The sequence below is a fragment of the Cydia splendana genome, chromosome 13 (assembly GCF_910591565.1).
Source record: "Cydia splendana chromosome 13, ilCydSple1.2, whole genome shotgun sequence".
NCBI lineage: Eukaryota > Metazoa > Arthropoda > Insecta > Lepidoptera > Tortricidae > Cydia > Cydia splendana.
Window position 1 is genome coordinate 12,686,093 of NC_085972.1, and position 27,394 is coordinate 12,713,486.

General features: G+C 38.3%; 1 protein-coding gene across 2 annotated transcripts; it reads right to left on the bottom strand.

The window, feature by feature from the left end:
* Positions 1-5,738: 5,738 nt before the first annotated feature.
* LOC134796089 (uncharacterized) lies at positions 5,739-26,738 on the bottom strand. 2 transcript variants are annotated; one of them, XM_063768035.1, is made up of 16 exons: positions 26,383-26,738; positions 20,195-20,421; positions 19,714-19,776; positions 18,905-19,119; positions 13,485-13,764; positions 13,285-13,403; positions 12,931-13,197; positions 12,327-12,466; positions 11,454-11,502; positions 10,998-11,087; positions 9,930-9,965; positions 9,635-9,664; positions 8,333-8,464; positions 7,605-7,799; positions 6,352-6,660; positions 5,739-5,828 (listed from the first exon to the last, which is right to left on the bottom strand). In XM_063768035.1, the coding sequence occupies exons 1-15, from the start codon at positions 26,672-26,674 to the stop codon at positions 6,405-6,407; spliced, it is 2,391 nt and encodes a 796-aa protein (XP_063624105.1). In that variant the 5' UTR covers positions 26,675-26,738; the 3' UTR covers positions 5,739-5,828; positions 6,352-6,404. The 2 variants fall into 2 exon arrangements, with proteins under 2 accessions (XP_063624105.1, XP_063624106.1); XM_063768036.1 differs by lacking the exon at positions 8,333-8,464.
* Between the last annotated feature and the right edge of the window lie 656 nt (positions 26,739-27,394).

A 27,394-nucleotide genomic window follows, 5' to 3' on the forward strand; every position in this document is an offset into this window, starting at 1 on the left:
TTATTTCTAGTCAGGATCGCGAGACCTTTTCATCCTTATAGGAGAAAAAAGTGTCCTAAAATTTCCATACAAGTTTCAAATTTTCCTTTTTGTTACCGCCATACAAAGTGTATGGGAAAATGGTAACACAATAGGAAAAAAACTCTGGGACATTTTTTTATCCCATTAGGATCGAAAGAGCTCTGAGCTCTGCAGTGATTCTGAGTAGAAATAACACAAAAGTGGCAAAAAGGTCATAATAAATAAAAATGGCAAAAAATAAAAGAAATAACGCTCTATGATAAAATTTGTGCCGTCGTCGATAACGTAAGTTTGTGAATTGTGTTTCGAAAAACTCGAAGGATATTTTTCAGCATTGATTATGACCGAGTACCTATAATAAACAATATTAACATTTTCTTAGTCAACTTTACAGAAGGGAAGGTGCTAGGCTCAGTGTTGGCCCATATGATCAAATACAGTAACAGTTTTTATTTAAGATTTAAATTACCTAAATTCGTAACGAACGAAAATAAAATGTAATAATACATTTCTAATATTGGAGTTGCTTTATCAGTAGATAAACGGAAAATTTTATTTTATTTTTACGATAATTTAATTGCTAAATGATTTTATCTCTCAAAACCATACATATATTTTTAGGATGTTAATAGTATACTTATTGGTATGGTCCAACGCAAGTAATATTTGTATATTTGGTACGTTAGAGATAATACTAACAACAATTACGCTAACATATCGGGAGGTGGTGGTGATATTCTATGCCAATCAACGAAGTTCCGTTCTTGCAAAATAAAGTTTTTTGCATCAGTTTATTTCATTGGTTTTATACAATTTTTGTACTCGTCCCTTTTGATAGATTCTATACAGGTCCTGTTCGGTTCGGTCCATGATGTCTAATTCCCTAAATGTCTGTTTCCACGAATGTCTATTTCCCTGATTGTCTATTTCCACGTATGTCTATTTTCCTGATCGTCTAGTTCCACGAGTGTCTATTTCCCCGAATGTCTAGTTCCAATGCCAAATGACCACTTTTTATATCACCACATTTGATATAGGTAGGTTAGGTTCGTTAGGTTTCTTCAAATGGCCGAAGGCCAAACAGCACAGAATAGGACAAGCGGGTCTCCGTCGACATCGCTATAAAGTTAAGATAAAACGGAATAAATAATGTGGTCATTTTGCGTTCTAGCCCGTTTGCGATGTAGACTAATAGCGAACGACTAAAAAGTAATTGACGTATGACGACTAGACACAGTGGCGGTACTTCCATACAAGCCCAAAAGCCGGGCTTGCTTTAGTTGCCTTACCGAAAGTAGTGATAAGATCAATAATCAATATAGATTATTTTTAAACCGCGCGCCAAATGAACCCGTATTATTAAATTCAAGCCACAGCGCGCGGACCGCGGCGCCAGCGTGTTGCAAAATTTTGCCGCGGCGCCTCCTCCGCGCGAAAGAAATCAGGCGTAGGATGAATATCTGCTGAGAATTCAGCTATCCTGCTCGCACTCGACGGCTTGCGGTTGCAAGCCGACGAGTGCGAGCTTGCTTTTTCGTCCCGCTCTAGGCGGTCTAAGCCTACAAACGCCATAGAACGATGTAACTATTTGTTGGTATGTATAACAATTTTATAAGGCGATTTAAGCCGAGCTTTTGGTGTGAAGTTAGCTGCATAAGTTTACACGGGCACGCGTTTACTTCAAGTGTATTATTATTTAGTCGAGTCGAAAGTAACGAAAGGTCAATTTATTTAAGTGAATTTGAATTAAGTAGTGAATGTGGATTTGTTCGTTTGTTGTGACGTTTATAAGTGTTAACAATGGATGAAGTTGTTCCTTGTGACGGTATGAGATGCGTCCACGTATTACTCAACGAAAGCAAGGTAAAATCGTTAAACTTTGTAGAAAAACGGGATATATATCATTTCCGCGCCAAAACCAACACCCGACTTGTGTATTCTCAGATAAGTCAGTCGCATTAAGAGAAAATTTTGTACGGCCGTTTACAAAACACAAACATTGTTGGTTTACTCCAATTAAGGCGTAATTAGAGTGACAGAGAAAGAAGCATGCAATTAGCAAATTTCAGTGTACGCGGTAGGCCCTCTGATATGTTTGTAAAATTCTATCTAGTAGTTATGGTAGTACCTAGTATGCCCTGTGCTGTGCGCTATGATAGCTCGCCGCGATACGCTAACCAATTCATTTGAGTCCAAAGAGTGAGATTGGACATTTATTACAAAAACATATCTTTCGGCTTGCCTTACTCCGAAACCCTAGGCACGCCACTGACTAGACATTCGGGGAATTAGGCTTGTGGACACTAGTCGTTTCAGTAAATGGACGTATGACGACTAGACATTCGGGGAATTGACGTAACTCGACTAGACATCTAGGGAATTAGACATCATGGACCGAACCGGTCCTGTTCGCTACTCGTCACTTTCTTTTGTGGTCACATTCTGTTTGAAATATTGCGAAACATTTTTAGGCATTCGCTGTAAACGAAACTTCAAAATGACTTGACTAATTGCGAATAAAGTCTGTTACCATGTGCTAAAGTCAATTCCACGTCGATAAATGCGATAACACCCTAGAGTTTAATTGAGTTATACTGAAAGGGTCGTGTACAAAAAATGTTGAATACGTACCAACTGGATGAAAATATATAACTATTGCAAACATTGACGGGAGAACTATTTTCAGACTAGACTTCGTTGATTGGTCTACAGGTTAGCTGTAAAGGATAAGTCAAGAAATAAAATTTAAGGAATGTACTGAGTGAATATGCTCTTTTGTATCGAGTTTGTAATAGATACAAGACGCGTTTCGTCGACTTGTGATAGTTTAGTGTAATAGACAATTCTTATGATTCAATTATGACAAACAAGCCTGTTTTAAAATCCTATTCTTAGATGAAATTTTTGTTTACCTTTAAATTACATTCTAAACTCCAAAACGTAATTCAAGACCAAAAAAAGTAAGAAAATGTTGCCACTGCAATGATTTGTTTGTAAAATAGTAAATTCCTTTTGATAAATAATCACGCTAAGATAATTTATTTATTAGTAATTTTACTCCTACTATTTAAAAAAGTACTTTTATTTACTTAATTTTACTTAAATACAAGACGCGCTAGTAAAAAGTGGCAACATTTTCTTACTTTTTTTGGTCTTGAATTACGTTTTGCAGTATAGTTAAGTTATTATCGCTGTTATAGTGCAAAATCATAAACAATGTCTAAAGGGGAATTCAGACTCCGCGCTTCACAGTAGAACCTGGTACCTGATTTTTTACGGATATAATAACATTCAATGGATTTTGTTATAATATTTATATTTTATTTTCTATTTAAATAGAAAAACGAGACATTATACCCATTGATGTACCGAAGACGAATCATCTCAAATATTTAAAATCAATCTTTGTGCAATTTTTCGATAGTATAAAAGTATGTACCTTCACGTCGTTAGTCCCTTCTACACGACTGCCAACAAAGCTTGAAAAGGTGAACTTGCAGGTTTTAAACCACCTACAGGTTTGCCACCAAATTTCATTGCGCCCCGTCCAAGGTCAGGTTAATCTTGGACCATCGGAAGCTTGGTTGGCCGCCATATAACACAGCGCCTTAAACAGTCCAATGATAGAATTTCTCATCCTACCATACGAAGTGTTTTTAGGTGTGGGCAAACTAAGCATACATTCTCTAAAAAACCGGGCAAGTGCGAGTCGGACTCGCACACGAAGGGTTCCGTAAGGAAAGGGATCTATAAAAACGGTCACCCATCCAAGTACTGACCCCGCCCGACGTTGCTTAACTTCAGTCAAAAATCACGTTTGTTGTATGGGAGCCCCACTTAAATCTTTATTTTATTCTGTTTTTAGTATTTGTTGTTATAGCGGCAACAGCAATACATCATCTGTGAAAATTTCAGCTGTCTAGCTATCACAGATCACGACATACAGCCTGGCTCCAATTTCACCACGGTGACAGGTGCGACAATTGTAAAACATCACTGCTGCTGACGTCACAGGCATCCATGGGCTACGGTTACCGCTTACCATCGGACGGGCCGTATTCCTGTTTGCCACCATCATTCTTTATTAAAAAACACTTTATTATATCGGAAAAAAACAGATATTTCTCTTGCTAAGTTTATGACAATTGTCACAAGAAACACTACAATTGTCACGAAATTCCGACATATAACTCATTACCTGTCAAGAATTACCTACAATTCTTCTAAATCTTGACAATTGTCAGAAACTTCGCAAAAGAAATATCTGTTTTTTTCCGATATATTAAAGTTTTATTAAATAATACAATGATGGTGGCAAACAGGAATACGGCCCGCCCGATGGTAAGTGGTAACCGTAGCCCATGGATGCCTGTGACGTCAGCAACAGTGATTTTACAATTTGTCGCACCTGTCACCGTGGTGAAATTGGGGCCTGGTGACAGACGGACGGGGGTGCGTAACGGTCCATATAACAACTTTTGATATATTATTAGTCGATATAACGATTGATGGACATAATGCACTTTTGCTATAATAATACATGGTATATTCTTAGAGAGTCTAACTATCGTCAAGTATAATGAACTTGTAATATAACAACTTCTAATCTAACATTAACAGCGTATAACGTATATGTGATATAATTATGTTCGATATAACGCTCAGTTGGCATAATGTAGTACTGGTATAATTTTGTAATATTTACTACTATTATAACAACCTACGTATTCGAACTTAAGGCAGGTCTCAGTTAGGTACGACGACGAGCGAAGCGAGGAGGAGTGTTAGGTAGAACTGCGACCCTACAGCGCGCAAGCCGAGCGAGCGAAGCGAGCGTGCCGCGGTAGCAGCCGGCGAAGCGCCAGAACCGACTTTTTTATACATTTGAATACATTATACCATAAATACTTATAAAAAATATTCATTATATCCAGTAAACGTTATATCGAATAGCTTTTATATCGATTAAACATTATACCCCATGAAAATAGTTATTTTGTTGCTACATATATCAAAAGTTCATTATACCGCTTATGTGATTATACACCATGAAATTATATCAAAAGTTCATGATAGGACGTATCTAATATACCCTCCTAAGGACCAAGGTACTACCTAAAGTGCTTAATCATTTCGATGAAATTTAAACCATATTAAAATAGGAATAGAGTTTTCAAACAAAACAAACTCAACTCTATTCCCTGCATTATAGGTTCAAATTTCAGCGGCAAATTTTGGATTTTTCATTTGTATGGCTGGGCCTTAGGAGGATAAAGTAAATGGGAAGTGAGATAAATAGCTAATAATGTAGGTATCGAATAATGTTTATTGTGCCTAGTATTACCTACAATTAAAATGTTATGTGAAATTGTAAGTGCAAGTTCGGTGTGATTAAATGTTTTCTTTTGTTTTTATTATTCATCGTCTTCTTATTTTTCTCCAAAGGTCTCACATTCAAACTGAATGTTGCATTTGGTTAGACTATTGTACTGACTGATGTGCCATTGGAAATTTTCCTTAATTGCGTAATTTCCGCCAGTATGGAATAAGTAATTTCGAAAACTTCCTGTAATTTCGTGTGGATTTAAAAAAAAATCCTTTCAATTTTTGAGAACTTATCCAAATATTTTGTGCGACATACGCCGCGAATAATAACAAAATGAATATTCGAATGTCGCTCCGATTATGATAGCCACAAATAGTAAAACGAAGAGAAAATCAATGTAAAATTTATTTAATAAAATTTATGGTACGAGGGTAAAAAATAGTTAATACGTATTTTCAGAATGACTTTCCAGCCGCCGTGTCTGTAAGACAAAAGCAAACAATTTTTCTAAGGTTTAACAAAAGAACAAGACTTAGGTACTCGAGAAACAAAGTATAGGTACATATATGATGGTCAGCATGAAGTTTATATTAATTATATTTGTTAAAAAAAAATTAAACAAGTTGTTTTATGAAAAAGCAGATCAGTGGCCTATTTTATAAAGCTACAAGTTACAATTTACAAGCGGAAGTCTCGTTCTAACACATAGGGTTAGAAAGAGACTTCCGCTTGTAAATTGTAACTTGTAGCTTTATAAAATAGGCCACAGGAAATAGCTAATTCTACGATATGGCTTTGACATCAATATATCGTTGACAACGAAGACTAGGTTAATAAGCCCGCTCCACACTCGTGCGAGCCGCGGAACGCGAGTGTGTGGAGTCCTGAACGCAGACCTGCGAAATCGATTCCACGCTCGCGTTCGCGGCGTCGCACCGCGATTCGCGCATGTATGTGGAGGGCGCTTTTTACTTCCTTAAAATACATATACAATAGATACGTACTGGTAAAAAAAGTTAAATATTTTCTATAACAACGTCACATGAAGTAGATATGTTTAGTTATTTTCTTGCGTCTTTGCTTTATATTGTTGATTTCTCAATTGATACTCTTCGACTGACATGGAAGGTCGTTTTCTCGCGAACGCGACACTTTGCATAGAAGTTTTCAGTGATTCGAGACTACGGGCGGGCCTCTTATGAGACGAGGTCTCATTGGCGAAATAGGGACGATAGTGTGTGAGTTGGTCATCTGATCCAATTTCTAATGTTGTACGTGTCAACATCATGCTATTCCTCTCTGAAGTATAACGCCTAAAAACAACTCGAGTTATTAAATCTATAATACTGAAAATGTAGTCACAATATTTTATAGGGATTGATAACTTGATACGCTTTTTTTATTAGGACCGCTATTCTATGACCGCTATTGGGTACCTATCAACTTAATTGACAATATCCGAGATAAGACAGCTAGATCGATTTATCGCCCCCGATAACCCCGATATAGCAAATTTCATCGAAATCGTTAGAACCGTTTCCGAGATCCCCGAAATATATATATAAATAAATAAATATACTCGTTTAAGGTAGGACGGTGGGTAAAAAACCGGCCAAGTGCGAGTCGGACTCGCAAACGAAGGGTTCCGTACCATTATCTATAAAAACGGTCACCCATCCAAGTACTGACCCCCACCCGACGTTGCTTAACTTCGGTCAAAAATCACGTTTGTTGTATGGGAGCCCCACTTAAATCTTTATTTTATTCTGTTTTTATTATTTGTTGTTATAGCGGCAACAGAAATACATCATCTGTGAAAATTTCAACTGTCTAGCTATCTCGGTTCGTGAGATATAGCCTGGTGACAGACAGACGGACGGACGGACGGACGGACAGCGGAGTCTTAGTAATAGGGTCCCGTTTTACCCTTTGGGTACGGAACCCTAAAAAGCAGCCCATTCTGGCAACATATTCGTGTAGTTCCATGTGAGATATGTATATGCCGTGAGTAATGATGGCTGAAGGCCTGCACCTGGAATCTATATTTCGTCAGGTGACAACCAAAACTCACTAATTACTACCACAAGTTAATAGCCATAGTGAATCATATTAATATCCGAATGAGGTTGATTTTTATTTAGTATTTTTTTAGTAATTAGTGAGTTTTGCTTGTCATCTGACGATTTATTTACATGCTGATGCGTGAATGCATTGTAATATTGTAAACAGTATCTGTGTGCTGTAATAAGCAAATAACCTGAATTCTTTTAAAGTTGGTGCCGAGATTTCGTCCTCAGTGTCGAGGAAACGGAACAATTGCGGACGTTTGCGACTTAGGACGGGCAAGTCCATGCCGGATTCGAAGGCGCCGGGTCGTGAGAACGTAGTGGGCCTGCGAATTATCTTCGAAGGGGGGGCCCAGGCCACTGACCCTGGGTCTATGCGCACAGACCTAGAACAACGTAGTAGAGCTTAATAAGAAGCTAAGCGGGCGACGATTAAACAAATGATCTTCAAGCGGTATCCAGACGGGACTGATCAAATCGATCGATTTGATCAGAAATGAAATTGGCGTCAATCTCCGATGCCCTAGAACGAAAATACTAGCCTCAGAAATTGGTATTCTTGCGTCCGCATCTCGTTTTATCGGTAATATCGGTCATTATCGGCGGTTGAATTAGGCGAGCCAAATTGGCGTTTGCGTCCGCACGTCCTGATTCGATCGGGCAATTTAATCAGATTGGCGAAAAATTGACTAGTCTGGATACGCCTTCAGATTCATTACTTTATGTTAAGTGCGAGTGCGCTTTCATTTCACACACTTCGTTATAGCTATGCGTATTTTGGTTGACTGTACCTACATTGCAAATAACAATAAATTGACTAGCTCTCTCTTTATTTATTAACCAGTATTGATTTGCAGGCAGTTTTGTTAATAGTACTTATAATTCTTAATAAAAAAAAAAAAAAAGTTAGGTAGCTAACCTTAGACCATCGCTACTGTCATTATCTTCACTTGTTTCATGTTTCCAATCGCAGGGCTTATAAAAACCCGTTATTTTCCTTTTTATTTGCCTTGCTGGTTGTGAATTATCGGGAACTAACATAGACACTTGCCTAAAAAAAAATAACGAAATAAAATCTAAGCATATTTTTTACTTTGCGGTTGGTGATATCTTCCCTACATGATTCTATTCCGAGATTCGAAGAACTTCGTAGTTACCAAAGGGTCATTTCATTAGTTGATAAGAAAAATAGCCATAGGTAGGTATATATTAATATATCAGTCGTAAGGTACCAGGGATGTTGCGAACATCCGCATCCGCAACCGCGGAACTTCCGCATTATTTTCAACATCCGCATCTGCATCCGCATCCACATAAAATCGATGCGGAGCTTATGCGGATGCGGATGTCGAACAAGTCGGTACAGGAACGTCTTAGCGGCGGCGTAAGTGCCAGGTAATTTCGTCATTATTACCTATAACGAAATTGTCTAGATCCAGAAAAGTCGGCCAAGTTACTGTTTATTAAATAACGCTCCTATATTCTTGCTCAAATACTAAATATTTCGTTTTTTTTAAATAATAAAATACTAAAAATGTAATATTTGACGTTTTCTAAGAACTTAATCTTGACCAGGGATGTTGCGGATACAGATTTTTTGACATCCGCGGATGCGGATATTTAAAGCCTCACATCCGCGGATGCGGATGCGGATGTCAAGATTTGGTACTTAAAAAACGTCAAATATTAAATTTTTAGCATTTTTTATTGAAAAAAACGAAACATTTAGTATTTGAGCAAGTATATAGGTGCGTTTTATTTAATAAACAGTAACTTGGCCGACTTTTCGGGATCTAGACGATTTCGTGTATATAATATAATGACGAAATTACCTAGCACTTACGCCGCCGGCGCCGCCGCTAATACGTTCCTGTTACCGACTTGGTCGACATCCGCATCATGCGGATGCTCCGCATCGATTTTATGCGGATGCGGAAGCAGATGCGGATGTTCCGCGGATGCGGATGCGGATGCGAATATTCGCAACATCTCTGATCTTGACATTCGCATCCGCGGATGAGAGCCTTTAAATATCCGCATCCGCATCCGCATCCGCGGATGTCAAAAAATCTGCATCCGCAACATCCCTGGTAGGTACTTAACAGATTGTTGTAAGAGATTTAAATTTAACTGTTTTAGTTTAATTTCCTACTTTCACTTTCAGTATTACAAAAATTAACCTGAAAGTAGAAAATTAAATAAACACATTTGGCTGACATACCTATTTGTGTTGATTTTCTCCGAGTTTAACCTAAAAGTTATAAAACATATTTTATTAAATACTTACAGGTATATACTTAATATTGTGAAAATATTAGATGGGATATGAAATAGTGAAACTAAATGAAACATTTTGATTAATTTGCATTGATTGTACTTTAATCGAAATAAATACTTTCACCGCGATAATGTAAGTATAAATTTCAATTTTGTTAGGAAAACCACTAAAATATTTTTACTAGGTATACCGGGTATACGTATAAGAAAATATAGAAATATGTATAAGAAAATCATACTTTTTGTAACGGAGTTCATCGTCAGTTAATGCTGCCCTGAAAAAAATAACAATAAGATCAAGTGGGGTAAGAGAAACATATTTTTTTTTTTCTTGGGGCCAGAGAGAACGTATTTTGGAAAGTCCTACTTTTATGTCAGTAGGTATTTTTAAGCTAAGTTTCATCTTGCCCCTTCTGTTAGCTATTGTGTCTAACAGGCATCCTTTCCCTCCTGCCATGCTCAGTACCTCTTCGTTCGTCTTCCTTTCTTGTCCATCAGCTAATCCTTGTAGCATCCTCCGCCAACACCACATTTCAAAGGGCTCCAATCGTCCTCTGTCCCGTTGTGTCAGTGTCCACGTCTAATGGCTCCTCTACACGAATGGCCAACGCCGGCCAATCCAAGGGACGCATGTATGCATTAGAGGGAGCAAGTGATATTGCTATCTCAGTCTACCGCATGGCTGCGTCCCTTGGATTGGCCGGCGTTGGCCATTCGTGTAGAGGAGCCATAACACGCATATAAAGCAATGCTCTAGATATACCTACACCTTAAATAAGCGTTTTTTCACATTCTTCGAGATGTGTGCTTTGACCAGGTGTTTTTGCTATTGAATGCTTTTTAAGCCATTGCAATATTTGCAATCCTCTGTTTGATATCCGCCGAGCAACTGGAGTCATTGGTCATAATACTTCCTGGGTGCCTACTTATATTGTTGAACCTATTGCGGTGTTCTTTTAAGTGATATTGGATTGTGTAAAGATCGGTGTTTACAGATGGTCAGAATTTTGGTTTCCACGCAGTTTATTTTGAGTCCAAATTGTGTGAAAATATCATCCATTTTTTAAACTAATAACTGTAGTTTGGAGTTAGTTTAGGCAAAAGCCGCAATGTCTTTAGCAAGTATGTATACCTACCCATGCCAAATTGCAGCATTCTAGCACTAAGGGTCAGCGAGCTAAGACGCGGACGGACAATACAGATCTATAGACAGGCAGAGGCGTAGGTATAGGTACATGGCGAAACTATAAGGGTTCCCACTGTTCCCAGTTGACTACGGAACTTCAATAATTATACTTAGCCCATACTTTCTTGGGTTCAGCAAGATTCCATCATGCTTAGCTCTTGATATACCACGTATGACCTCGCCGGCAAAACTAGCAGTGTCAGTCTTGTGTCTGATGAAAATAAATTACTAAGTTAGAGTAGGTAATAAAATAATATTACGCGAAAAACAAACAGGTTTTCGGTAAAATTTCATTTTTGGTACCAGCTTTTGTTGTCTGTACTTTTCTTTCCGCATGCAACAGGCAACGAATACTCATCGAGACAATTCTAACAACCCCAGACACAATAAGTTGGCGTTGTTTAAATCACAGAGTTCCCATTCCCATGGCCATGTACCTACTATCTCCATCATCAGATCAGCTCCATGTCATCATAATATTGCATGGTCATTAATACCAGATAAGCATTAAGTATGGATTTTATTATAAAAAATACTAAAAATATATATTATGTAATGAAGTTAAAGAATTACGTACTTTAAAAACTGTTTTATTTCCGCTTCCTCGTCCGAATCTAACGAATTCTCTGAAATGTAGATTTTATAGTAGGTACAGTCGACGTCAAAGATATATTATGTTTAGAATTTTCGCCTTATCACAAAGGGGTAAGGTGCAAAAGTGTAAACATATCTTTGAAGTCGACTGTACATTGTTGCAAAGGCCGGGAAAGGGCAATTCGTGGATGAGTTTTGATTTTGTGATAAGATAGATGTTTCGGTATTTCGTGAAACGGATCACGACACTATAGTTCGTTTTTTTTAGCATTAGAAATAAGGTAAACAATCTTGATGTGTCTTTTAATTGAAAAACACATTTTAAAAATAAGTTACGGCAAATATGTAACAATTATGAATCTAATACGATCATTTATATTCTTCTGCTTTCATAATTAATAGTTACTGATTTTTAAAAAGCGTTTTACAATTAAGAGACATGTCAAGATCGGTTACCTTCTTTCAAGTTCTTTCTAATGCTAAAAAAAACGAACTATAGCTCGGGCGCGACATCGTGTGTCGGGCTCGTTGCAACTTGCAACACGTGGATCTATTTTTACCCGACTGCGCGACGCAAAGGAGGGTAATGTGTTTATCTCTAATTTTCATAGCGCTGGAAAATGGCGTTGCTGCGCAGTTGCGCCAACGTTACGTCGAGCAGCTACGAGGGCTATATAACCGCGAAAATCGAAGTTCGCAAATTGCGGGCATCTTTCTCTGTCACTCTAATTACCTACGCTTTCATTGGAGTAAAAGGAAAAGATCCCCGCAATTAGCGAATTTCGGTTTTCGCGGTAGCCCCCCAGTTGACTAGACTAGACGCCAACGTCGCCAACGCTCGGGTTTTTAAATTTACCTGATGCATCCGAAGACTCATTTGATGCTAACTGCAATATTTCAGCCGGGAATGTTTCAACTTTATGGACGTATACACTTTCTTTAACTTTATCCGCTTCCATCAAGTCTGTTTCTAAGCAGTAATCGCCCCTTACAAATCTGTAACGTTAGCTTGATTAATATGTGTTGTTTCTTCGATCACCTACATACCTATACCTAATGCGTATCTCGATATGATACGTATCGTAGGTATTCTATCTTCTATCTTATTTGACTATGCTAATTAGGGTTACAGCATTCATACCGACAGCAGATTGTACATCCGTGTTTAGGTACCTATACTTCTTGAGCTTACCGTGGGGCTTAGTCAATGTGTGTAAAAATGCCCTATAATAATATTTTATTTTATTATTATTTATTAGGTATATCTATATATCTATAGATGGTTAAGCAAATGTTGTTAGTAGAAAAAGGCGCCAAATTCAAATGTTCTATGAGACGATATCCCTTCGCGCCTACATTTTTCAAATCTGCAGCCTTTTTCTACTGACAAGATCCACTTGACCAACTATATCAAACAAAAATGTCACGAGCATCGTGACTTACAGCATGTAAGTACTTACTTTTTCAAATCATATTCTGAGCTCACTTCTCCAGGATAAGGCACGTCTGTAAGTGGTAGGTAATACGGCTTTTCAGGTTTAACTACGAGACTTTCTGATTCTTTCACAGATATCAAGTCCCTGTACAAGTCCTCTTCTTCCTCATACTGGTACTCAGATACATCGAAATCATTATTTTCATGCTCACTATCCGGTGACTTTGTCTCATCTAGGCTCTTAGATTTTTGAAGTTTTGACATATTTGGTGCAATTCCTTTTTTCATGAACCTTATAGGGTATATAAAAATACATAAAATACCTATGTGACATAAAAGGCAAACACACAACAAAAGTGATTAATTGGTAGGTAGGTACCTCGCGGTTGCATGAAGGTGCAATTCGTTTGAAACATGTTCTTCTTCACCTTCAAACAGAACTTCAAGCATTGCATTTTCTCTCATCTGTATTTCTAAGAAAACTCTTCCAATTATTTCCTAAACGATATAAACTAATTAATCATAATTACTGACAAATTGTATAGGGCTCATACTCGTTCGTCCTGTCTATACAATTACCTCCCATAACTCCTCTCCCAATGCGAATAGGTCTTCAATGTGTCCATGTATATATTCATGTGTGCCTCGATTTATCATTATATCTTGACAGTCTATGTTCAAAATTCCAGCTTGATAAATGGTGATATTTTGTTTCGGAGATTCATACCAAGTTTCAACATTTTCAATTTTGCGTAAAGTGCTATCTCCGTCTATGAGCTGACCGAACGCCACATACTTGTGTAGCATCCAAGGGGATGGTTGAAGAAGGACGAAGAATTGAGTTGAACAATCCACGTGCCTTTAAGAATGTTAGGGTAGGTATATTAAGTAGGTACATGCATATATTTTTTCATGTCTCATGCTCTGAAAGTGGGTCGTTGTTGTTCTAAAAGGTGCGCAGAAAGTGATACGTTTATGCTCTAGCGCAGAAAAGTGGTGTGCTCCTCTGCGTCCCCGTCCCACGAACAACTGGGTGGGAACAAAATGGAAAAATAGTGTCTTTATTTCCTCGCCTGGAACAATTGGTAATTGTTTCATTTTACTAATCCCACGTTGATCATTTTTTTATAAAAAATGATGTAAGTAAATTGTTAAAAACAAAAAATTATTCTTGATTTCTTTCGTTGAATTCTATTTACTCGATTTTATAAGGCGGGAACCAAAAGGAATACACCAAAAATATTTTTTTAAACCTTACACTTGCGTAAATGAGCAAAGGCAGAATCTTATACAGCCACAGTTAAACGTTTGTACGATATTAAATTGGTTTTTAAAGTTATTTAGCACTATATTCATGAAAATAAAATAAAATACAACATAAAAATTTCTTATATTATTAATTAAATTGTTATTTAACATTTAAAATACTTTTATTATGTTATTACGTGGTGCGGTCCGGTAGTCCGTTGCGGCTTTTAGAACGAAAAAGTATAAAATTAAAAAGTAAGAGGCAATCCCGCTGATTTTCATACTGTAATGAACTAATAATTTTAAAATTACTGCAATTTGTTAAAAAATGTGAGTTCTCGTAAATATTGCAATCTAAATGATTTTCGCTAGGGGTTATTAATCTTCACACATGTAAAGTCTCCGATTGCAAGTAAGTCCTAAGGGAAAAAAACATGGCCGTAGGTCTATTAGGTACTTCAATTACTGATTTTGCGAAATTGCCTTGTCTTGCTTGGTTTCCTCGCATTCGATATGAAAAGTAGAGTGTTTAACTCGGGTGAAAGGCACCATTTCCGTCTCGGACTATTGGCGCTCTCACTGCGTTCGAGCGCCAAACTACCTCGACAGAAATGGGTGCCTTTCAACCCTTGGTTAACAATCTACTATTGTCAGCATGGCCGAATCGGAATGAGGTGCATCGGGGCAATTTCGCTGCTAAAAAGATGTGTAGTATGTATTGTGTGTGACCCTGGTTAATAATTAAAACATGGAAGATATTTCGATTAGTTGAATTTTCCCCGCAGTCGAAATTGTCCCCATGCACCTTAAGTACCGCTTTTTTTTACATGCCGTCAGATGGAGCCACTTGTTGTGCACAAATCGCCGACATTGTTATGATAGACTCTATCAGATAGAGTATTACTAGTAATCTAATTAGACATATAAAGATTGTAAAGTTAAAAGTATCTAAGATAATATATTAATTCTCCGCCCAAACCATGTCGCACCAGCGAAATCTGGGGCGTCCGATAGGATGTCTTCCTGCTGGACGGCCCAGGTATGCTCTTTTCACGTTCCGATCTTCATCCGTTCTCTCAAGGTGGCCCGACCAACGGAGTCTGTGAGCTTTAGTCTCTCCCATGATTAGGTTCAGCCACTAATAGGTCTTCGATATCACGATTCCTAAGGACTGACCAAGCCTAAGACTAAGCCTTATAGTTCAGTGAAATTAGCTAAAATTACGGCATAATTAATAGAAGACTTTTTTTAATTGGGATATGTACGTTGACGACCGAAGTTATTTTTCATCAACCCTCCCCTCCCCTCCCCCCTCTGCGTCACCCCCCCACACCCCCGCAAAGGGTCCAAAACCCAGTTTTTCTAAATTTTTAAGAAAACCGTTCAAGATACAGAAAAAGGGTGTAGGAACGAAGTGATCCCTATTAAATTTTCTATTAATCTCTTATACACACTATATTGCTATCACTTATAGTTTTTGCGCAATACGTCACGGAAGATGCTATTTTTAGCATTTTCAGTGTTATTTTTCTTCTAATGACTTTTCTCAAATAACACTTACGATATCATCCACGTTTTTAGGGCTCCGTACCTCAAAAGGAAAAAACGGAACCCTTATAAGATCACTCGTGCGTCTGTCTGTCTGTCCGACCATTCCCCCCCCCCCCACCCCTTTATCTCTAAAAATACTGGGCCTAAAATTTTGAAAAAAATACACAAGATAGTACTTCACCTATAGATAATAGGAAAACCTATTAGAAATGTGCAGTCAAGCGTGAGTCGGACTTATGTACGGAACCCTTGGAACGCGAGTTCAACTCGCACTTGACCGGTTTTTTTTAATTAAGTAAATAGTTATTTAAAATGGGTATTATTTATTGAAAGAGTTTGTGTTTGTGGGACGGTAAGCATGATAAAGACATTGAAAGGAGAGTAAATGCTGGAAATCGTGTGAATGGGGCACTTAACGCTTTTATGAGCAGCCAGAAGCTGTCGCAAAAAGCACGGTTGGCTGTTCATAGAGGGGTGTTGGTGCCTACACTTATGTATGGTAGCGAAAGTTGGGTATGGCAGAAGAGGCATCAGAGCCAAGTGAATGCAGTGGAAATGAGAGCGCTGAGAAGTGTGTGTGGTGTGAGACTGCAAGATAAGATTAGGAACAGTGTGATAAGGGAAAAGTGTGGACTGAATGTAGATGTAGTGACTAAAATTTTCTCTGATCAGATCGGGGAAATCCTGAAGAAAGGCCAGGTCAAGAACACCCTAAATCGGCGAGCGTGTATGAGGAATGTAATTAAAGTGAAGGAAGCGAAAGAGGTATGTCAGGATCATAGCAAGTGGAAATCCGTGGTCTCTGCCTACTCCTCCGGGAAATAGGCGTGATTATATGTATGTAACTATATGTTATTTATTATTAAACTACTTCATTTGACGATGCTATGCCATTTTTTAAATACATCGCCTTCAAATATTTTTAATGTCAGCTAATATCGTTATTAACCACTTGTCTGTATATGAAACGGATCCTGACCGAAATTTATAGGTACAGCACAACCGAGGATGAACCCACGATTTTTGATCACCACACACATCTTCTTCCTTGCGTTGGTTGTCGCTTTTCGGTGAAGGAAAACATCGTGAGGAAACCGGACTAATCCCAGTAAGGCCTAGTTTCCCCTCTGGGTTGGAAGGTCAGATGGCAGTCGCTTTCGTAAAAACTAGTGTCTACGTCAAATCATGGGATTAGTTGCCAGCGGACCCCAGGCTCCCATGAGCCGTGGCAAAATGCCGGGAACAACGCGAAGAAGATGATGAACTTTTCATGTGTGTGGTGGTCAAAAATCGTGGGTTCACCCTCGTTTGTGTTGTATAAAATTCGGTCAGCGGGCGCAGCACGGTTCCAATTTTATCGCCTATCACTATGCGCGTCCCTTTCGCACTTACTTACTTGTTAGAGCGTGACAGGCAGGGTTGGGCAGTATTTCAATTACATGTATTTGAAATACGTATTTGAAATACATTTTAGTATTTTGTATTTGTATTTCAAATACTACCTGGAAAAGTATTTTGTATTTGGTATTTCAAATACTGCACTCACATGTATTTTGTATTTCAAATACTTCAAGCTTTTAAATACATTTCTACAAAATATATTTTATTAAATTCTATGATCCTAAAATGGAACATTTTTTTAAATATAATGTACGACTTGTACGAGCGCAAATAGGTACATTGCGCGAGCTATTCTGCGCAGAACTTTTCGTCAACAGCCAGGGGATAGAGTCATTGTAGTAGTTTCCGTCCATGCTCTAGTTTTCGACCACTTGACAGATTAGCATGTAATATATTAACATTTTTAATTTACTATTTGCGAAATATATGTTTTATATGTAGACAGATATATTGTTTAGCTAAGGATTGAAATCAGTCCAAATTTGTGCAGCAATGTAGGTTTATATTCAAATTTCGTCAAGTGGACGAAAACTAGAGAAGGACGAAAACAAGCGCAATGACCCTATAAGTTTTTAGGAAAGGATATTCGTTAAAAAAAACCAAATGATTAAACAAAAAAAAAGAAAAGTATTTTGTATTTGAAATACATTATTTTAAACACTGTAATTTGTATTTTGTATTTCAAATACCAGTCACCAAAGTAGTTTGTATTTGGTATTTCAAATACTTTTAAAAATGTATTTTGTAATTTGTATTTGAAATACGTGGAAGCCAGTATTTTGCCCAACCCTGGTGACAGGCATGGTGAGGCAACATAGAGGTACAATAATAGAGAGGAAACGGGGGAGGGGCCAAATGACCGAACGAGATACACTTATAGAACTTTCAGTAGGAGTAGCAAGAAAGCGGTACTATTGCTTGTCCTTGTCACAGTCTCACTTTTTGTTTGTTCCCCACCATACATTTAGTATGGGTTATGGTGGGCAACAAATAACCTACCTACCTTCTATGTGAGGCAAGCTATAAAAACGCGACCGTGCGGTCTGTTTCACAGTCAAGTGGTTAATAGTAATGATGTTCGGTGAGCTTAAAAATGTTTGAAGACGATGTATTTTCAAAATGGCATAGCATCATCAAATCAAGGAGTTTAATAATAAATAATACACCATTTTAAAGAACATATTAACTATTTATTTAAATTAAACAAAATTTGGCGATATCGTAAGTATATTTTGAGAAAAGTTATCTTACAAAAGAAAAAAAACGTAAATTCTAAAAAAGTTGCATATATGGTGACAGATTTCACAAAAACTATAAGTGATAGCACTATAGTGTGTATAAGAGATAAATAGCAAATTTACTAAGGATCACTTCGTTCCAACACACTTTTTCTATATCTTGAACGGTTTTCTTAAAAATTTAGAAAAACCGCGTTTCGGGCACTTTGCGGGGGTGTAGGGGGGTGACGCAGAGGGGGGAGGGTTGGGGAGGGTTGATGAAAAATAATTTCGGTCCATAACGTACATATCCCAATTGAAAAAAGTCTTCTATTAATTATGCCAAGTTTTCCATACATTTTTTTCCAGAAGCAACGTACTATTAGACTGACCTAAGGGTTGACCTGCGCGAGCTTCGAGTCAACAATTGGCGAGAGGTCGCACAGGACCGAGAAAAGTGGCGCTGTCTTGTGTCGGAGGCCAAGTCTCATTTTGGGTCGCTGAGCCAACGGAGTAAGTAAGTAAGATATTAATTCTAATAGAGTACCTACCTACCCTACCTACTATTGAATCAAGACTGACCTGCCAGCGTTAGCCATGCAAAGCACCCCACGTTTATCAGGCGGTACTATAAAGTTTTCGCAATCCAGATTCGTGCCCTTTAAACCATACCCTCCACATTGTATCCAGCCGTCTTTCACGATCCGGTGCACTGGGGTGCCGCTGTACCCGCCTTTTGTTGTCTTGCACAAACGCAAGAAGTTCTCGCAAGTGTATGGTACTACATCGGCATAGAGCTAAACAAATCAATACTTGACTTAATTATAGTTGGTCAAGCAAATCTTGTCAGTAGAAAACGGCAGCAAATTTAAAAAATTTAGGCGCGAAGGGTTATCGTCCCATTGACCAAATATAATATTGTTCACTTAAAAAATACTAAGCTCTTTTCCAGAGCTTTATAGTCCATATAGGTAAGCTAAGTTTGCACAGACTTGAACAACACAAAGTGAGGGAGTGTCATTATAAATGTCATATATTTTCATTGAAATTTGACATTGATGATGCCATTGAGACGGGTTTTAGCTCTAAGTACTTACATATTTTGCCTGCACTATATTGGTATATAGTACCTAGTATTGGTATGTATAGCGTACCTACTTGATCCTCATCCTTCAACTCAAAGGTCGGGAAGGTGCCGTAAACGTTGTAGACTTGGAAGGGTTATATTTATTAGACTTGTAAGTATATGATATCTATATTCGAATAATGGTGGTAAAATGTTCACTATCGAAATTACAATTAGCGGTAGCTTCCAGTTCCTTCACAGGTCTTAACGGTATGAAGCATCAACAGGAATCGATTGGGGCTATAATATATACCAAGCCACTTACCATAAATATCATTGTCCCAATGTGTTCATCATTTATCGATATGTGCATGAAAACTGTAGGTCTCTGTTGACATATAACGCAATTAAAATTAAATTTGCACCTATTTATAAACCACTTAATAAATTGAGCAAAATATTTAACACGTAAAAAATAACATTATAGGTAGAATAGGTAAGTAGGTATAAAGCCTAGCTTAAATTTATAGCGAAAACCATTGACGTATAATATTTAAGGACGGGCACTACGGGCACTAAAAATGGTACTAGCTGTGTTACTCACGAATTCCAGCCAATCGTGCAGTCTAACGCAACTAGTTGCGACCAATAGCGCGCGTAATGCGAACTCATCAACCAATCGCGCGCGTGATGCGAACTCATCAACCAATCGCGTTGTAGCCCCTCAGTATTATTGCCCGTAAAGCCAGTCCCTAGATATCTATGTCAATGGCGAAAACCATTACAGCTAGCTTACAAAAACTTACACCAGAGCCTTTAATAAAATTTGCGAACTGTTTCACACTCTCATAATAATAATTCAAAGACAGGCGGTAGGTGAATCTCGTTTCAATTAACTCTTTTAGTTCCTTTTCTCCGCCAACGATTTTGTCATTGAGGAATACCACGAGTTGCGACGTCAAGCAGTAGGCTAGGCCACCGTATTGAATTTTTAAATCATTCCATACATGTGGCCAATCAACTCCAGTTACACCTGAAAATAAAAGGCACGTATTTAACCGGTCAACTAATTAATCGAATTTGAGTAGTTTAAAAAATAGAAATGGGTACTAAAATTAATAGTTTGGCAACAAAAACAGAGCCTTAAAATATATCAATATGAGACAACATTTTAATGCCGTACAGCTTTTGTTTATTTTTAGGCAGGTACCAAGTATTTATTTAGCAACTAAATTTATTATATTGGAGACCATTTATGAAGCACATTTTAAAAAGAAAACGGCTATCTATTAACTAAAAAAAATAGTTCTTTTATACAATATTTTGTTTGGTCACTATGCGGTCAACCTAACACGCTCCTCCTCGCTTCGCTCGTCGTCGCACCTATCTGTTGACTCTTGCAGAACACCGTGATAACTATTGAAATTAGTAATTAATAATTTAAAGACTTAATGGTTTAATGACCATTAGGGGTCATCCATTAATTACGTCACACGTTTAGGGGGAGGGGGGGTCAAGAAAATGTGACATATTGTGACATGGGGGAGGGGGGAGACACAAACTTTGTGACGTCACTTTAACTTCATCTGTAACCGATTTTTTTTTTAAATTATTTTATTCGCTGTACATTTAAATAACAAGTTTTTAAAACGATAATCGTTTTTATTCTTTTAATTTTCTTTCCTAAGCAGTTTTGGGTTATAAAATTACTAATATTTATATCGTCAAAAATATTTTGATAAAATATTAATAATACTTAGGTACTTACTTAATTCGATTTGGCGATTTCGGAGAAAAAATGTGACGTCACACTAGGGGGGAGGGGTTTGACAAATGTGACCAAATGTGACAAGGGGGGGGGGGGAGGGGTCAAAAAACCTAGAAATTCGTGTGACGTAATTAATGGATGACCCCTTAGGTGTTTCATGATTAGGAATTTCGACTATAAGTATAGGTACTGGACATTGGTAAATAAATTTGTATGCATATGTTTAAATTATTTAAAAATTGAGTATTTAAAGCTTTATGTATATAGGTATCTTAGGTATTCTGTATATGTAGGTACATATATAAACAACCAAATTTTATGACCGCTTTACAATATTAGTTGCCAACTTATTATTTTAGACTCCAACCTATCAATTCAAGTTCCCTATAACTTTTTGGTGGCTTGATTTTGCTGCCAGTTTTTTAATTATATGATGCTTAAATTTGAGGCTAATATAAATTTATTGGCGCTAAAATATTAAGAGCGCTATTACATTTCGGCGTTGAGCGAGTTTAGGTATTTTACGCGCTGCGGCAGGCCGTGCGAGCTCAGTATGCCGATCCCTTCTACCACACTCGCACTACAATGATGGATTAAACATTCTTGATCCTTCGCGAAGCATATTGAAATCAACCATAACAACACTAACTGTACTTAACTTTTAAAGTTCTAAAACTGTTATTTGGTAAGTACGAAAATACTAAATGCAGTGCAAATGTACATAGGGGCTGTTCATAAATTACGTCATCTATTTTTGACGATTTTTGACCCCCCCCCACCCCTCAAATCATCCAAAAATCAAGCTTCGGATGAATCTGTTTCCTCCTAAGTCATGTTACCATCATCCGATGTCCAGACCCCCCCCCCCCCCACTCTGCCCATTTGAAACGACGTAATTTATGAATAGCCCCATACTCGTACTTATGAAGGTATATTACTCGAAAGAAATTATAGGTACCTACTTGCTTATTTACATGTTTCGTCATTGCATTTGGTACCTATAGGTTGTAAAGTTTGTATCAACGAGGGTTTAAAAACGAACTGGTACTGAGGATCTGATGATGATTAAGGTGGTCACGGATACCAATCAACCATGTAGTAACATGATTAGGCTCGTTTGATTCGTCTCAACAAGATCTTTGACACTGAAGATACACAGGGTCTGATGATGGAGCTGGAAGGTGGCCACGGGTACCAGTCTATCATGTAACTAAACAACTTCGTGTTTGGGCTCGTTTGATTCGTCTCAACAAGATCTTTCACACAAGACAGTACTCAGGGTCTGATGATGGAGCTGGAAGGTACCATTACCAATCAACCATGCAACTAAACCACATCGTGTTTAGGATCGTTTGATTCGTCTCAACTAGATCTTTGACACTAGATGATACTCAGAGTCTGATGATGGAGCTGGAAGGTGGTCACCGGTACCAATCAACCATGCAACTAAACCACTTCGTGTTTAGGCTCGTTTTATTCGTTTCAACAAGATCTTTGACACAAGATAGTACTCAGGGTCTGATGTTGGAGCCGGAAGGTGGTCACCGGTACCAATCAACCATGCAACTAAACCACTTCGTGTTTAGGCTCGTTTTATTCGTTTCAACAAGATCTTTGACACAAGATAGTACTCAGGGTCTGATGTTGGAGCCGGAAGGTGGTCACCGGTACCAATCAACCATGCAACTAAACCACTTCGTGTTTAGGCACGTTTTATTCATCTCAACAAGATCTTTGACACAAGGTAGTACTCAGGGTCTGATGATGGAGCGCGAAGGTGGCGACGGGTACCTGTCTATCATCATCAGACCCTGAGTAGTATCTTGTGTCAAACATCTTATTGCGACGAATCAAACGAGCCCAAACACGAAGTGGTTCAGTTACAAGGTAGACTGGTACCCGTGGCCACAGTCCAGCTCCATCATCAGACCCTGAGTACTAACTTGTGTCAAAGATCTTGTTGCGACGAATCGAACGAAGCCAAACACGAAGTGGTTTAGTTGCATGGTTGATTGGTACCGGTGACCACCTTCCGGATCCATCATCAGACCCCCAGTACTACCTTGTGTCAAAGATCTTGTTGCGACAAATCAAACGAGCCCAAACACGAAGTGGTTCAGTTACATGGTAGACTGGTACCCGTCGCCACAGTCCAGCTCCAACATCAGACCCTGAGTACTAACTTGTGTCAAAGATCTTGTTGCGACGAATCGAACGAAGCCAAACACGAAGTGGTTTAGTTGCATGGTTGATTGGTACCGGTCACCACCTTCCGGATCCATCATCAGACCCTCAGTACTACCTTGTGTCAAAGATCTTGTTGCGACAAATCAAACGAGCCCAAACACGAAGTGGTTCAGTTACATGGTAGACTGGTACCCGTGGCCACCTTCCAGCTCCATCATCAGATCCTGAGTACTATCTTGTGTCCAAGGTCTTGTTGAGACGAATCAAACGAGCCTAAACACGAAGTGGTTTAGTTGCATGGTTGATTGGTACCGGTGACCACCTTCCGGCTCCAACATCAGACCCTGAGTACTATCTTGTGTCAAAGATCTTATAGAAACGAATAAAACGAGCCTAAGCACGAAGTGGTTTAGTGGCATGGTTGATTGGTACCGGTGACCACCTGCCGGCTCCATCATCAGACCCTGAGTACTATCTTGTGTCAAAGATCTTGTTGAGACGACTCAAACGAGCCTAAACACGAAGTGGTTTAGTTGCATGGTTGATTGGTACCGGTGACCACCTTCCGGCTCCATCATCAGACCCTGAGTATTATCTTGTGCCAAAGATCTTGTTGAGACGAATCAAACGAGCCCAAACACGAAGTGGTTTAGTTGCATGGTTGATTGGTACCGGTGACCACCTTCCGGCTCCATCATCAGACCCTGAGTACTATCTTAAGTCAAAGATCTTATTGAGACGAATAAAACGAGCCTAAACACGAAGTGGTTTAGTTGCATTGTTGATTGGTACTGGTGACCACCTTCCGGCTCCATCATCAGACCCTGAGTACTATCTTAAGTCAAAGATCTTGTTGAGCCGAATCAAACGAGCCCAAACACGAAGTGGTTTAGTTGCATGGTTGATTGGTACCGGTGACCACCTTCCGGCTCCATCATCAGACCCTGAGTATTATCTTGTGTCAAAGATCTTGTTGAGATGAATAAAACGAGCCTAAACACGAAGTGGTTTAGTTGCATGGTTGATTGGTACCGGTGACCACCTTCCGGCTCCATCATCAGACCCTGAGTACTATCTTGAGTCAAATAAATTAAATACATATAGAATGTCAGGTCGTTTCAAATATTTTTAATCCTGTCCGGTAGTTTATTAAACTGTACCATTATAAATTATAATACTATAAAAACAGTGCTAGGATCAAAGTCTCTCGTTGCGGTTTACACGCACACAGTATAGCGTTTTACACGGCGCCGGCCGCACACAATGATAAAAAACCTCGTCGTCGCCGTTGAAAATGTGCGGAGCCGACCGACACACGTCCTGCCTCTACAAGCTCTGCCGCGGCACTGAGCTGGCGCAGCGCGCGTCATCGGTAATATAGAGTAGTTTTCAAAAAATTGCCAAAAAATTATAGTAGAATTTCATAAACACTAATGTATACCAACAGTATAAGCAAACGTTGCAGATTGCTTGAGTATGAAAATGACTTCGATATTAAGTAGATTTTCGTAGGAATTGACACTTGTTTCGGAGAGAAAATCGAGTTCGTTTTACTTTGATTTTCTCTTTCTCAAAGGTATGTAGGAAAAATATAGTTTGATATGCCTAAAGTACAGGGTATTAGTAATACAAAATAGCCAGGTTTAGCAGAGTAAAATTCTCAACATTTCCAAATAAGAGCTCGCCATTCAGTGCTTCACGGGGTTTTTCGGAAACGACCATCAGAAAAAAAATCATTACTAATTGAATAAGTCCTTTTTCTAATATTTACAACGATATTTATAAAGATAAGAAGACGCTTTTACTGGAACAAGTACTCATTGTTTCTAATAATGAGCGCAAAGTCCTGAATTTCGTCGACTAGTATCATCAATTTTGCATTATTTCGACTTTTCTTGTAAGAGCGCTCTTAATGCACAGCCAAATTATATTATTATAATATGCCCAGTGAAAGTTCCTGTTTAATATTTTAGTTGCCCGGTTAATAATAAGCCAAAATAAAATATGGGGACGCATGGACAAAATTTAGATACTTCAAAAATGTCACCCTGTATAGGCTGTATTGCTGTATACAATCATTGACGTATAAAATCTCAGGACTGGCCTTACGGGCAATAAGAATGGGGCCAGTACAGCGGTGTGACACCGCTACAACGCGATTGGTTGATGAGTTCGCATCACCCGCACGATTGGTCGCAACTAGCTGCGTTAGGCTGCGCGATTGGGTCGAATTGGTGAGTCACACCGCTGAACTAGTACCATTTTTAGTGCCCGTAAGGCCAGTCCATAGATATAATACGTCAATGTATACAATACATAATGCAGTGAACACATTATTCGATGCCCGGTCCTAAATCCTAATGTACCTAATTTTACGCATTATTTTTGTAAGTAAGTTACTAAAATTATAAAGGACGTTGAATTAGGAGATCTAAAATCGAATTTAGTGAAATTAAGTACCTACAGTCAAGTTCATAAATATGTACCTATACATTAAACCTTATTTTAATGGATTATTATGCTGCCCATGTGGAACTATGTTGCCGTGCCCTAACAGGGCGTCACATGAACAGCTTATATTTAAGAACATCTGTACCTGCTATGTGATATGCAATAAATGATTTCAATTTCATATTTATGAACTTGACTTGACTAAACCTATAATCTTCCATCTATAACAACAGCTTGGCGTGGTAAAGGTTGGCGGCATGCAAGAAAATGTAGCAAAGAGCGCCATTGAATAATTTGCTGTTATTGTATTTGCAGGAACTTATTATTTTTGACAAAGGATACTTAATTTAACATTTCCGACATGACAAAGTAATAAAAAGTTGGTGTTAGGCTGGGATAAAAATATCACACTCAAATTTTGTGCGGGTCACGTCTGGATGAGATTAGATTAAGTACCGGAACAAGTGGCGTACTAGAAGAGAGGCCTATGCTCAGCAGTGGGCGATAAACGGCTGACATGATGATGATGACATTTTCGAAGTCCTAGAAACGGCCCCGCTTTGCTACAGTCTAACCAAAATAACTTACCTCTTATAACAGGAGATTCAAAGTAGTCTTTCCTGTACTTATAAAGACCTTTTACCAAATTGATACAATAAATAAATTCTTTGGTAACTCTATTGCCAATAACCGTAAACTTTACTCGCTCAATGGATTTTCCAGTACTTTTTTCTTTCTTTGCTGAATAGCGACGATTATTTATTGAATTATGTGCAGTTTTTATTCTGTTTCTGTAAGCATCTTTTATAGATCTTTCCCAAGGATGACTATATGTCTTTTCTTGTTGCAGTTCTTCATCAAGATTAAACATGGGAAACATAATTTTTTGTAGAAAAAAAGTATTATTTTTGGTAAATATCAGGGCATTTGACACTGACCTGTCAAATATTATATACTTACGTTAATTATTTTTTTAAGTTAAAGGGCATTTAATAGAGTAAGTCCAAGCTGGCAGCCATTTTTATAGCCCAGACGGGGCAAGTGTTATTTAAACGTCATAATCTCATAGAAGTTGGACGTGTAAAATAACACTTTCCCCGTCTGGGCTATCAAAATCTCTGCCAACTAATGCGCATGTAGCTGGAACATGTAGGCGTAGGCTCTTAGCGAACAGCATGCACAAGCTATACCGATACTTGCCGATACCTATGCATGCGCTTGTCTTGTTATTTTATATTAGATTGTCGCCAACAAAGCCTCCGGCCAAGGTGACCTTGCTGGATTCCAAAACTGTAGACGAACTGCAACGAACCACCGAGTCAGTTGTACCAACTAAGGTAATCTATAGAATCGTCGCACATAATCCGTGCAAGTATATTTTCAATCATGCACAAATGTTACTTGCGCCACCATTGCACATGAAAATAATAATTTTGTAAGAATTGTAAGCCTCTTTTAAAGTAAAAAACCGGGCAAGTGCGAGTCGGACTCGCGCACGAAGGGTTCCGTACCATAATGCAAAAAAAAACGAAAAAAAAGCAAAAAAAAAAACGGTCACCCATCCAAGTACTGACCACTCCCGACTTTGCTTAACTTTGGT

What these genes read in the sequence shown, in the direction of transcription:
- LOC134796089 (XM_063768035.1), bottom strand. Translation starts at nt 26,674, where the DNA reads ATGTTTCCCATGTTTAATCTTGATGAAGAACTGCAACAAGAAAAGACA. An exon ending in CACCTTCATGCAACCGCGAG is followed by an intron (nt 13,198 to 13,284) that starts GTACCTACCTAC and finishes ATACCCTATAAG; the next exon opens with GTTCATGAAAAAAGGAATTG. An exon ending in CCAACTTTAAAAGAATTCAG is followed by an intron (nt 6,661 to 7,604) that starts GTTATTTGCTTA and finishes AGTTGTTTTTAG; the next exon opens with GCGTTATACTTCAGAGAGGA.